At 56.9% G+C, this 13,769-nt stretch overlaps 1 protein-coding gene across 1 annotated transcript in view; it reads right to left on the reverse strand.

Moving 5' to 3' along the window:
- THBS3 (thrombospondin 3) overlaps positions 1 to 11,851 on the reverse strand; it is a 180,156-nt gene extending 168,305 nt beyond the window's left edge. Inside the window, exon 1 of the mRNA XM_086947390.1 lies at positions 11,527 to 11,851. Within this exon, the coding sequence (XP_086803516.1) occupies positions 11,527 to 11,614 (88 nt within the window). The 5' untranslated portion in view covers positions 11,615 to 11,851. The remainder of the gene's footprint in view (positions 1 to 11,526) is intronic.
- Between the last annotated feature and the right edge of the window lie 1,918 nt (positions 11,852 to 13,769).

The raw sequence follows: 13,769 nt of genomic DNA on the forward strand, positions 1-13,769 counted from the left end.
GGGGAAAGCAGGGACTCCTGGACTTCTGAGTCCCTGCAGAGCGCCGACGTGGTGTTCTTCTCAGCGCCTCCTTCAGCACAGCGCTTGCACACTTTCCCCTAGCCACGAAGCGGCACCCGCGGAGCGGGTGCGGCGAGAGGCGGCGGTGATGACAGAGCCCAGCACAGCAGACAGTCCCGAGGTCTCAGGGACAGACAACAGCCTTCTCGCTCCCAGGTGGGTCCCAGCAAGTAGTGCTACACGCGCCCTTTTCACTCTGGCCAGGCGGGGGGCGTGTCTGTTTGTGGGCGCGTCCGCTTGCACCTGGGGAAAGCAGGGACTCCTGGACTTCTGAGTCCCTGCAGAGCGCCGACGTGGTGTTCTTCTCAGCGCCTCCTTCAGCACAGCGCTTGCACACTTTCCCCTAGCCACGAAGCGGCACCCGCGGAGCGGGTGCGGCGAGAGGCGGCGGTGATGACAGAGCCCAGCACAGCAGACAGTCCCGAGGTCTCAGGGACAGACAACAGCCTTCTCGCTCCCAGGTGGGTCCCAGCAAGTAGTGCTACACGCGCCCTTTTCACTCTGGCCAGGCGGGGGGCGTGTCTGTTTGTGGGCGCGTCCGCTTGCACCTGGGGAAAGCAGGGACTCCTGGACTTCTGAGTCCCTGCAGAGCGCCGACGTGGTGTTCTTCTCAGCGCCTCCTTCAGCACAGCGCTTGCACACTTTCCCCTAGCCACGAAGCGGCACCCGCGGAGCGGGTGCGGCGAGAGGCGGCGGTGATGACAGAGCCCAGCACAGCAGACAGTCCCGAGGTCTCAGGGACAGACAACAGCCTTCTCGCTCCCAGGTGGGTCCCAGCAAGTAGTGCTACACGCGCCCTTTTCACTCTGGCCAGGCGGGGGGCGTGTCTGTTTGTGGGCGCGTCCGCTTGCACCTGGGGAAAGCAGGGACTCCTGGACTTCTGAGTCCCTGCAGAGCGCCGACGTGGTGTTCTTCTCAGCGCCTCCTTCAGCACAGCGCTTGCACACTTTCCCCTAGCCACGAAGCGGCACCCGCGGAGCGGGTGCGGCGAGAGGCGGCGGTGATGACAGAGCCCAGCACAGCAGACAGTCCCGAGGTCTCAGGGACAGACAACAGCCTTCTCGCTCCCAGGTGGGTCCCAGCAAGTAGTGCTACACGCGCCCTTTTCACTCTGGCCAGGCGGGGGGCGTGTCTGTTTGTGGGCGCGTCCGCTTGCACCTGGGGAAAGCAGGGACTCCTGGACTTCTGAGTCCCTGCAGAGCGCCGACGTGGTGTTCTTCTCAGCGCCTCCTTCAGCACAGCGCTTGCACACTTTCCCCTAGCCACGAAGCGGCACCCGCGGAGCGGGTGCGGCGAGAGGCGGCGGTGATGACAGAGCCCAGCACAGCAGACAGTCCCGAGGTCTCAGGGACAGACAACAGCCTTCTCGCTCCCAGGTGGGTCCCAGCAAGTAGTGCTACACGCGCCCTTTTCACTCTGGCCAGGCGGGGGGCGTGTCTGTTTGTGGGCGCGTCCGCTTGCACCTGGGGAAAGCAGGGACTCCTGGACTTCTGAGTCCCTGCAGAGCGCCGACGTGGTGTTCTTCTCAGCGCCTCCTTCAGCACAGCGCTTGCACACTTTCCCCTAGCCACGAAGCGGCACCCGCGGAGCGGGTGCGGCGAGAGGCGGCGGTGATGACAGAGCCCAGCACAGCAGACAGTCCCGAGGTCTCAGGGACAGACAACAGCCTTCTCGCTCCCAGGTGGGTCCCAGCAAGTAGTGCTACACGCGCCCTTTTCACTCTGGCCAGGCGGGGGGCGTGTCTGTTTGTGGGCGCGTCCGCTTGCACCTGGGGAAAGCAGGGACTCCTGGACTTCTGAGTCCCTGCAGAGCGCCGACGTGGTGTTCTTCTCAGCGCCTCCTTCAGCACAGCGCTTGCACACTTTCCCCTAGCCACGAAGCGGCACCCGCGGAGCGGGTGCGGCGAGAGGCGGCGGTGATGACAGAGCCCAGCACAGCAGACAGTCCCGAGGTCTCAGGGACAGACAACAGCCTTCTCGCTCCCAGGTGGGTCCCAGCAAGTAGTGCTACACGCGCCCTTTTCACTCTGGCCAGGCGGGGGGCGTGTCTGTTTGTGGGCGCGTCCGCTTGCACCTGGGGAAAGCAGGGACTCCTGGACTTCTGAGTCCCTGCAGAGCGCCGACGTGGTGTTCTTCTCAGCGCCTCCTTCAGCACAGCGCTTGCACACTTTCCCCTAGCCACGAAGCGGCACCCGCGGAGCGGGTGCGGCGAGAGGCGGCGGTGATGACAGAGCCCAGCACAGCAGACAGTCCCGAGGTCTCAGGGACAGACAACAGCCTTCTCGCTCCCAGGTGGGTCCCAGCAAGTAGTGCTACACGCGCCCTTTTCACTCTGGCCAGGCGGGGGGCGTGTCTGTTTGTGGGCGCGTCCGCTTGCACCTGGGGAAAGCAGGGACTCCTGGACTTCTGAGTCCCTGCAGAGCGCCGACGTGGTGTTCTTCTCAGCGCCTCCTTCAGCACAGCGCTTGCACACTTTCCCCTAGCCACGAAGCGGCACCCGCGGAGCGGGTGCGGCGAGAGGCGGCGGTGATGACAGAGCCCAGCACAGCAGACAGTCCCGAGGTCTCAGGGACAGACAACAGCCTTCTCGCTCCCAGGTGGGTCCCAGCAAGTAGTGCTACACGCGCCCTTTTCACTCTGGCCAGGCGGGGGGCGTGTCTGTTTGTGGGCGCGTCCGCTTGCACCTGGGGAAAGCAGGGACTCCTGGACTTCTGAGTCCCTGCAGAGCGCCGACGTGGTGTTCTTCTCAGCGCCTCCTTCAGCACAGCGCTTGCACACTTTCCCCTAGCCACGAAGCGGCACCCGCGGAGCGGGTGCGGCGAGAGGCGGCGGTGATGACAGAGCCCAGCACAGCAGACAGTCCCGAGGTCTCAGGGACAGACAACAGCCTTCTCGCTCCCAGGTGGGTCCCAGCAAGTAGTGCTACACGCGCCCTTTTCACTCTGGCCAGGCGGGGGGCGTGTCTGTTTGTGGGCGCGTCCGCTTGCACCTGGGGAAAGCAGGGACTCCTGGACTTCTGAGTCCCTGCAGAGCGCCGACGTGGTGTTCTTCTCAGCGCCTCCTTCAGCACAGCGCTTGCACACTTTCCCCTAGCCACGAAGCGGCACCCGCGGAGCGGGTGCGGCGAGAGGCGGCGGTGATGACAGAGCCCAGCACAGCAGACAGTCCCGAGGTCTCAGGGACAGACAACAGCCTTCTCGCTCCCAGGTGGGTCCCAGCAAGTAGTGCTACACGCGCCCTTTTCACTCTGGCCAGGCGGGGGGCGTGTCTGTTTGTGGGCGCGTCCGCTTGCACCTGGGGAAAGCAGGGACTCCTGGACTTCTGAGTCCCTGCAGAGCGCCGACGTGGTGTTCTTCTCAGCGCCTCCTTCAGCACAGCGCTTGCACACTTTCCCCTAGCCACGAAGCGGCACCCGCGGAGCGGGTGCGGCGAGAGGCGGCGGTGATGACAGAGCCCAGCACAGCAGACAGTCCCGAGGTCTCAGGGACAGACAACAGCCTTCTCGCTCCCAGGTGGGTCCCAGCAAGTAGTGCTACACGCGCCCTTTTCACTCTGGCCAGGCGGGGGGCGTGTCTGTTTGTGGGCGCGTCCGCTTGCACCTGGGGAAAGCAGGGACTCCTGGACTTCTGAGTCCCTGCAGAGCGCCGACGTGGTGTTCTTCTCAGCGCCTCCTTCAGCACAGCGCTTGCACACTTTCCCCTAGCCACGAAGCGGCACCCGCGGAGCGGGTGCGGCGAGAGGCGGCGGTGATGACAGAGCCCAGCACAGCAGACAGTCCCGAGGTCTCAGGGACAGACAACAGCCTTCTCGCTCCCAGGTGGGTCCCAGCAAGTAGTGCTACACGCGCCCTTTTCACTCTGGCCAGGCGGGGGGCGTGTCTGTTTGTGGGCGCGTCCGCTTGCACCTGGGGAAAGCAGGGACTCCTGGACTTCTGAGTCCCTGCAGAGCGCCGACGTGGTGTTCTTCTCAGCGCCTCCTTCAGCACAGCGCTTGCACACTTTCCCCTAGCCACGAAGCGGCACCCGCGGAGCGGGTGCGGCGAGAGGCGGCGGTGATGACAGAGCCCAGCACAGCAGACAGTCCCGAGGTCTCAGGGACAGACAACAGCCTTCTCGCTCCCAGGTGGGTCCCAGCAAGTAGTGCTACACGCGCCCTTTTCACTCTGGCCAGGCGGGGGGCGTGTCTGTTTGTGGGCGCGTCCGCTTGCACCTGGGGAAAGCAGGGACTCCTGGACTTCTGAGTCCCTGCAGAGCGCCGACGTGGTGTTCTTCTCAGCGCCTCCTTCAGCACAGCGCTTGCACACTTTCCCCTAGCCACGAAGCGGCACCCGCGGAGCGGGTGCGGCGAGAGGCGGCGGTGATGACAGAGCCCAGCACAGCAGACAGTCCCGAGGTCTCAGGGACAGACAACAGCCTTCTCGCTCCCAGGTGGGTCCCAGCAAGTAGTGCTACACGCGCCCTTTTCACTCTGGCCAGGCGGGGGGCGTGTCTGTTTGTGGGCGCGTCCGCTTGCACCTGGGGAAAGCAGGGACTCCTGGACTTCTGAGTCCCTGCAGAGCGCCGACGTGGTGTTCTTCTCAGCGCCTCCTTCAGCACAGCGCTTGCACACTTTCCCCTAGCCACGAAGCGGCACCCGCGGAGCGGGTGCGGCGAGAGGCGGCGGTGATGACAGAGCCCAGCACAGCAGACAGTCCCGAGGTCTCAGGGACAGACAACAGCCTTCTCGCTCCCAGGTGGGTCCCAGCAAGTAGTGCTACACGCGCCCTTTTCACTCTGGCCAGGCGGGGGGCGTGTCTGTTTGTGGGCGCGTCCGCTTGCACCTGGGGAAAGCAGGGACTCCTGGACTTCTGAGTCCCTGCAGAGCGCCGACGTGGTGTTCTTCTCAGCGCCTCCTTCAGCACAGCGCTTGCACACTTTCCCCTAGCCACGAAGCGGCACCCGCGGAGCGGGTGCGGCGAGAGGCGGCGGTGATGACAGAGCCCAGCACAGCAGACAGTCCCGAGGTCTCAGGGACAGACAACAGCCTTCTCGCTCCCAGGTGGGTCCCAGCAAGTAGTGCTACACGCGCCCTTTTCACTCTGGCCAGGCGGGGGGCGTGTCTGTTTGTGGGCGCGTCCGCTTGCACCTGGGGAAAGCAGGGACTCCTGGACTTCTGAGTCCCTGCAGAGCGCCGACGTGGTGTTCTTCTCAGCGCCTCCTTCAGCACAGCGCTTGCACACTTTCCCCTAGCCACGAAGCGGCACCCGCGGAGCGGGTGCGGCGAGAGGCGGCGGTGATGACAGAGCCCAGCACAGCAGACAGTCCCGAGGTCTCAGGGACAGACAACAGCCTTCTCGCTCCCAGGTGGGTCCCAGCAAGTAGTGCTACACGCGCCCTTTTCACTCTGGCCAGGCGGGGGGCGTGTCTGTTTGTGGGCGCGTCCGCTTGCACCTGGGGAAAGCAGGGACTCCTGGACTTCTGAGTCCCTGCAGAGCGCCGACGTGGTGTTCTTCTCAGCGCCTCCTTCAGCACAGCGCTTGCACACTTTCCCCTAGCCACGAAGCGGCACCCGCGGAGCGGGTGCGGCGAGAGGCGGCGGTGATGACAGAGCCCAGCACAGCAGACAGTCCCGAGGTCTCAGGGACAGACAACAGCCTTCTCGCTCCCAGGTGGGTCCCAGCAAGTAGTGCTACACGCGCCCTTTTCACTCTGGCCAGGCGGGGGGCGTGTCTGTTTGTGGGCGCGTCCGCTTGCACCTGGGGAAAGCAGGGACTCCTGGACTTCTGAGTCCCTGCAGAGCGCCGACGTGGTGTTCTTCTCAGCGCCTCCTTCAGCACATCGCTTGCACACTTTCCCCTAGCCACGAAGCGGCACCCGCGGAGCGGGTGCGGCGAGAGGCGGCGGTGATGACAGAGCCCAGCACAGCAGACAGTCCCGAGGTCTCAGGGACAGACAACAGCCTTCTCGCTCCCAGGTGGGTCCCAGCAAGTAGTGCTACACGCGCCCTTTTCACTCTGGCCAGGCGGGGGGCGTGTCTGTTTGTGGGCGCGTCCGCTTGCACCTGGGGAAAGCAGGGACTCCTGGACTTCTGAGTCCCTGCAGAGCGCCGACGTGGTGTTCTTCTCAGCGCCTCCTTCAGCACAGCGCTTGCACACTTTCCCCTAGCCACGAAGCGGCACCCGCGGAGCGGGTGCGGCGAGAGGCGGCGGTGATGACAGAGCCCAGCACAGCAGACAGTCCCGAGGTCTCAGGGACAGACAACAGCCTTCTCGCTCCCAGGTGGGTTAAAAGTTGTGTAGAAGCATCTGCAGTGTGAGATCCAGTGAAATGATTATTAGTGCTTTTGGGCAGCTGCAGCAGCGTTAAAATTCATCACAATTCATTGTTGATGCTCAAATAAGTAGGGCTGAAATTTTTCTGTCTTTAATTGGTATGAAATGTTTGTGATGTTTTGCAGTAATTATGTTTCTTCACGTTGCAAGATGCAATAAATTCAGGTATAATCTCGGTTCCTGCCTACGAAAAATGTTTCCTCTTGGTTTATTAATTTTAAAAGGCACCTCCCAATTCGTGTTTTTCAGATTGAAAAAGGCTGTGAGACAGCAGAAACGCGTCTCTGAATGTTTTTTTAACTTGCCGGATATTGGGAGGCCCAGCGCATTAAGAGAAGTGAACACTTCAGTCTTCGGGTAGCGTGCTCTTTGTAGAGATACAGGAGGTGGTTTTGGATATATATTTATATTTAAAATGTTAAGTACTACGTGCGAGGTATATATAAATATAAATATATATAAAATATTTAAGAAGTGTTTTGTGGTCCCCGCACATGGGCGGGCCAAATCAAAGCATACGACTATTGATAAGGATCCCCTGAAAGAAAACCATATATACATTTTTTACATATCACAAATGTGGATGCACATCTCGCCTTTGTAGCAGACAATCCTCTTTCCACAACCATATTGTTCACTGTAATTTGGCAGCCAAAGGGTTTATACTGCAGGGATTTGAATCTACTACAAAAGTGGGTACAAAAAAATAAAACTTGCTGTCCTTGACCCCAAACAATATGTCCAAGGTGCCAGGCTGTAGGGATTTCACACCCTTGTTTGCATCACACGTTGCTTGTCACATGTATGGTATGGCATACAGATGTAAGGCAACTTCAGTTTTGCTCCAGATCTTATGTCTGCCTCAAAGAGAAGCGGAAAAAAATATTTTGTAGCATAAACCTTTTTTAGATTTGAAAGCTGTGCATTACTGCACCATCTTGCTGACCGGTTCATAAAAGCAGTTGTTCACTTTGCCCAGGATTCAAATTCAGAGTAAGTCTGCCTAATAGAAGTTCAAACCAGTCACTTATTTAGACTCTTTCCCTCATTGGCTGACTTTCAACAACGGTGCAACCAATGAAAATAAGTGGTGAGAGATGGATGGATAAATGGTTGCCTGGCTGCCATTGCTGCCTGCCCTGAGCCTTACTGCTTTGCATCCACTGCCCACCTGTGTGCTACCCGCCATCATTTCAAAGATCACAGCCAATCTTTTAAAAGTCATACCTTGCAAGCTAACACCTAATCTCCTGTAGCTCATCTATTAATGCCTTCAAACAATGCATACATTCACATATCCCACTGTGCCACTAAATCAAACCTAACTCTTTTACTATTAATCTAGCACATAAAAAATGTATGTAAATGAATGGTATGGTTTACTTAAGAGTGAAAGTCATCCCAATAATCAACAATAACCGAAAAACATAACAAGGCAAACCACTCCCTCTCCCAGCCCTCTCCAGTACTCATGGGTGTCCCCCAAGGGTCCGCACTATCTCCTACCATCTTCAACCTTTTCTTGAAACCACAAGCTAATTCTCTAAATTCCACGAACATTCTCTTCCATATGTATGCGGCCTACACACAACTTTATTTGAAAATCTCATCCCCGTATAACATCATCTCGCTCAACACTACCCTAACGTCTACTCAAAATTGGTTAACGGAGAACCATCTCCTACTCAACACCTCCAAAACTGAATTCCTTCTCAAGCTAGACCTCTGGCTGAATCACCTCAATGCTTTCAACTGCACCCCTCTCATCATATACTCAGCCAAATCTCTCAATCACCATGGACAAGCACCTGAATATGAAAAATCATATCAGCAATGTGTGTAAGAGAGCTAACCACTTGATTAGAAATATCAAACCATTCCTTCCACAAAAGGATTTCAAGCAGGTGGTCCAAGCACTTGTCTTGCCGAGGCTAGACTACGGCAGAGCTACGCTCTGTGGCCTTCCCAAATACACCCTGGCTCCACTAAGGGCATCACTGAATGCTGCAGCCAGACTGGTCACAGGTACCAAAAGATATGAGCACATATCCCCAGTCATAAAATATCTCAAATGGTTGCCCTACGAAGCTGAAATTCAGTTAAAGATTGCCGGTCTGGCAATCAAAGCCCTGCATTTCAAAACTCCCAGGTACCTAGCGCAAAAGCTTGATTTTTCCTATGGTGGGAGAGCCTCAAGTAGCGCTGACACTTTCCTCCTGAAACCACTCATCCTTAGCAAAAAGGGAACTTGTCACCAAGCCTTCTCCGGCGCTGCCCCAAAGATATGAAACTCTCTTCCACCGGAGGAAGTACGCAGAATCTCAACTTCTGCTTTCAAACTGGAAGCCAAAAGATTCCTAATGAATAAATTCTTACCTTAATTTAGGCTAGGTTCACCTGCTCGAAATCATTGATCCTACAACCATTGTAACATGATTTGATGCTGCTCTTCTTTACCGCACTGTGTGTCCCCCTTCGTAACCCGCTATAAAGCTGTTTATTGTATTACTCTCCTTGATTTGTTTGTCTGGGAATTATGTGATTATTCCTGTTGTGTATTCTTACTTGATGTCGATATTGGATTAATGCCCTTCCTTCCATTCTTTTGTAAAGCGTTCTGATATCCTTTGGGATCATGTTCGTGCTAAAGAAAACTTTATAAATAAATAAACAAAAACACTAATAACCCTGGATTACGGAGACGCTTCCTACCCGGAATAAAGCTCCACAACACCTCGTTAGGGGTAGTAAGTGCTATGTGGATGCAATTACAAAACAGTATGTAACCCACACTAATACATAACACTCAGCGTGTGGGCAGCTGATTGGAGTTCACACAGGCAGCATAATAATTCTGATTGGAGTTCACACTGTCAGCATAATAATTCCTTTTTACCCTGCGACACTCTTACATTCACATAAGAGAAAAATTCTAAGGGTTGTGTCCATCACCAAGCACTTTACCATTCCATGACACACAAACCACATATCACTAACTGAACAGGCATTTAAAAGCTCATTTACCCACCATGCCACCTCAATTTGGTCCCAGGCCATTTTTGCTGTGATTGGAGCTTGTCAGTCCAGTGTAGCTTGGTTACGGTGGCACAGTGAGCACAAGACCACATTTGAGCATACATACCCTTGCTACTTAGGGCAGTACATCAAACACTCAAGAAGTTAGGGGAGGAATGCTTGCAATCTATCTAACCACAGGCCATCGCTCGGAGTAGCTCTCCAACCCATCATTCTTTTGCCCAACACACCACCTCAGTTTTGACAGTAACCACCTAAGTGGACAATGCACATAAGATAGAGCATAATGTCACCTGCAGAGCTGCTCAAACCATGCTCACACTTCTCTAAGCCATCACACTGTTAAGCACTACATCCCACAACACGATAACAGCGCCTCTGTGGTCTTTACACAGGACATGGATGGCAACACTTCCCACATCGGATCAAAAAAATCCAACACAATGCCACTCACACACCCTACACGGTGTAGCGTCTACACGGTGTAGCGTCTCACATAGGTATTCAGTGCTCCACAAGAGGGTAGTAAGCAATATATAAATGTTACAATACAAAACAGCACTTGTCAGCAGCAATGCAGTTCCAAAAATGGGGCATCTCTCAGCGGTGGCAATGTTATGAATGGGACAATATGGTACTTCTCAGCGAGACTATTTACATTTTTAAGAAGGCGTTGTCAACAGGGACTCACTGCTTTTAATGTGATATATGCACTTAGAAAGGCGTGTGATAGGACATTAAGCGCTTCAACAGCTTATTCTTGGTTTGTTAAAAAATCCACATACAAATAATTACGAGATTCTGAAAACCATCTTTGACAACAGGTCAAATAAAAACCTAAACTTCCACCGTATTACGAATTACAGTTAATTCGGAGTATTGTCACAGAAGAACTTGTGTGTCGCTACAATTTTAACAGGATGGCAGTCGCGACAGTACCACTACACTACACTATTATTATTGGCACGTGGGCAAGGCTGCTGCACGTTTAGGTGCTATGCACCGGTTGCTCACATTAGTTAGGGAGAGCTCAGCTGGCAGCTCTGAGAGCAGCACGCGCACCATGGGGGGAACACTGGGTGCCAGAGAGCAGACAGAAAACAGGGGCACTCCCAGAATGCACCGCCATCGGGCAGGGGTGTAAGGTGGTACAAAGGGGGGAAGGAAGTGTGAACAAACGAGAAGAGCATGCGCAGGGCCAACCAAGGAGCACAGACAGGGCAAAGGGAGCATGCACCGGACCGGCTGGCTACAGTGGGCAACATTCACGGAACAAAAAGCACGCACGGGGCATTCAAAGGGCAGAGTGGGTACGCATAGGAGGAAGGGTGTCGATGCAGAGGGCACAGTGCGTGAAAGCGGGCAGGGGCAGGCCAAGGGCGGCAAGTGCCTGTTATGATGAATTGGGAGAGCAAACATGGCACGTGCATGGGGAGCATGTGACGGCCATCTCTGGCAAGCGTAGAAGCGAAGACGAGCATCAGGGTGGCACTGGAATCGGGTTAAGGCGTAGGGCAACGGACACACGCATGAGACGTACACTGCGCGGCGTGGGCTCGCGCACAGGCATGGGACGTGGACCGCGCGGCGAGCACACACCCACGCATGGGACGTACAATGCGCGGCGGGACCACGCACACACGCATGGGACGTAAAATGCGCTGTGGGACTCGCACACACGCAATGGACGTACACTGCGCAGAGGGAGCACGCACACAGGCATGGGACGTGGACCGCGCGGAGGGAGCACGCGCACGCCGGTAGAATGCGGACAGGACAACTAATGGGCACCATGCAGAGGACGGGGCAGTGGGATGTGAGGGCGGCAGGTGGAGCGTGCACCGGGCACACATGTTCGGAGATGGATGGGCAGCGGACCGGGAACCAGCGCCAGCCAGTTGGGAAGGCTGCGAGGGGCATCCCTGCGTGCACGGACATGCCTAAGACTGCAGCATGGACAACGGGGAAGGGGCAGAAGGGACTGTGTCCGGGGCTCTGGCAGCGGGCAGAAGCATGTACACATATGGCTATGAACACGGCGGTTCGTCGGGATGCAAGGGCATAAGGCGTCCGAGGATCACGGTCAGGGCGATGGATGCCCCGGGATCTGCCCTCTCTTACCTTGTAGCTCCTGTCTGGCGGGCTTCACGGCGCACAGGAGGAAGAGAACGAGCAAAGGGGCGATCACGGCGGGACCCTTCTTCGGCATGATTTTGTCGTGAGCTGCCCAGAGCCTGGCGGTCGAGTCTGGGGTTCTGTGCTCTCCAGGGATGGCTGCAGGACAGGGCGAGCACCGCGCAGAGTCTCAGCAGTGCTGGGAGGAGAGGCCAGCTGGGATGGGAGCTTCGGGCAGGGGGAGGGTCCGGCGTGCAGGGGAGCAACAAAGAACCCTCAATCACAGACAGACAGCCCCAGCTGTAGCCTGCAGACACCAGCGCCCATAAAAGTGTTTGGGGCTGCGGGGACTGCCAGCCCAGCTCCAGAGGCCCGCCCTCTGCGGGGAGTGCAGCCCTCGTCTGAGCAGCTGCCGCGGGGGGCACAACCCTTGTCAAACAAGACCTGTTCCTGCAGGGAGCACGCCCCCTACCCTACCTGGCACAACAGGGAGAACACCCCTCAGCCCAGGTGCAGGGAGCACTGTCTGTACCAGACCTAACCTGCCCCAACAGGACAGAGGTCACCTCTGCTACACCTGGCCCCACAGAGAGCACAGCCCCTGCCCTAACTGGCACCTCAGGGAGGACACACCTCAGCCCAGGTGCAGTGAGCACTATCTGTACCAGACCTAGCCTGCCCCTACTGGACAGGGCACATCTGAAACACCTGGCCATACAGAGAGCAAAAACCTTTGCCCTATCTGGTACTTCAGGGAGAACAAGTCCATGCCCTACCTGGCACTGCGGGGCGAACAGCCCTCAGCCCAGGTGCAGGAAGCACTGTCTACCAGAGCAGACCTGCCCCAACAGGACAGAGGGCACGCCTGCAAGACTTGTCTCTGTAGAGAGCACAGCCCCTGCCCTAACTGGTACTCCAGGGAGAGCATCCCCCAGCCAAGGTGCAGGGAGCACTGTCTGTACCATACCAGACCTGCCCCAGCATGGGAGCAGGCACCCAAGCCAGACCTGCCCTGCGGGGAGCACAGCCGCCACCCTACCTCCTGGTTCTACAAGAACAGTCCTCAGCCCATAGACTCAGGGAACACTGCCCCACCAGACCAGACCTGCCCCACAAGAGAGAGGGCGCCCACTGCCAGACCTGGCACCCCAGGGAGAACAGCCCTCAGACCTTAGCCTCCAGAGAGCACAGACCTGCCCTGCCTGACCGGTCCTCACACTTCAGGAAGCAGCCCTGTCAGACCAGGCCCTACACTGCAGGGAGCACAGCCCAGTCAGACTAGACCTTACCCCACAGGGAGCACAGCCCTGTCAGATCAGATCTCGCCCTGCCATGAGCACAGCCCAACCAGACCAGACTTTACCCTCCACAGATCAGAGTCCTGCCTGACCAGAACTTACCCTGCAGGGAGCACAGCCAGACCAGACCTTAGCCTATCTTGAGCACGGCCCTGCCAGACCTTACCCTCTCTGGAGCAGAGCCCTGCCAGACTTGCCACTGTAAGAAGCTAAGCATCTACTATACTTCACCTGGACCTGTAGTGAGCACTAATCCTGCCTTACTGAATTACATGACTCTGCAGGGAACAAAGAACAAACCTTAGTGTGTAATCAGCACAGCATCTGCCAGAGCGGACTGCCACATTGGGGAACACAGCAACTGTTAGACCAGAGCAGACCCTCTGCAGATACTCCCTTTTACCTGACTTGTCTTTAAGGGGATCACGCACGCTCCAGGCCAAAATGGCCAGGCCCTGCTAGACCTGACTTGTCCGTGCTGGAAACAGGAGCCAGCACAGCCCTGCCAAGCCAGTCCTCCCTCTCCAGATACCTCTACCAGACCACACATACCCCTGCTGAGAGCACCCCTTTCCCAAATCAGATCTCCCTATGTGGCCACTACTATCACTCATGTAGAGGGACTACTGCTTCTGTTGCACCAGGCATCATCCGTAGGAGGTATTGCCTCTGAAGGGCAAGAGCCGCTCCACATGGAGCACTGTATCTACTAAACCACACGTAGAAAGCACTGTTTGCAACAGTCGTGACCTAACCCATAGGGCTCACGGTTGCTGCCGGAACAGTCCTACACTGCAGGAAGCACCAACTCTGTGAACCCAGGCCTGCCATGCAGGAACTGCTGCCTCTGCCAGCCCTCTCTGCTGGGAGCGCTGCCTCTGCCAGTCCCTCTCTCTGCAGGGATCGCTGTCTCTGCCAATCCCTCTCTCTGCTTGGAGTGCTACCTCTGCC

This window comes from Lissotriton vulgaris, chromosome 12 (genome assembly GCF_964263255.1).
Source record: "Lissotriton vulgaris chromosome 12, aLisVul1.2, whole genome shotgun sequence".
Classification (NCBI taxonomy): Eukaryota; Metazoa; Chordata; class Amphibia; order Caudata; family Salamandridae; genus Lissotriton; species Lissotriton vulgaris.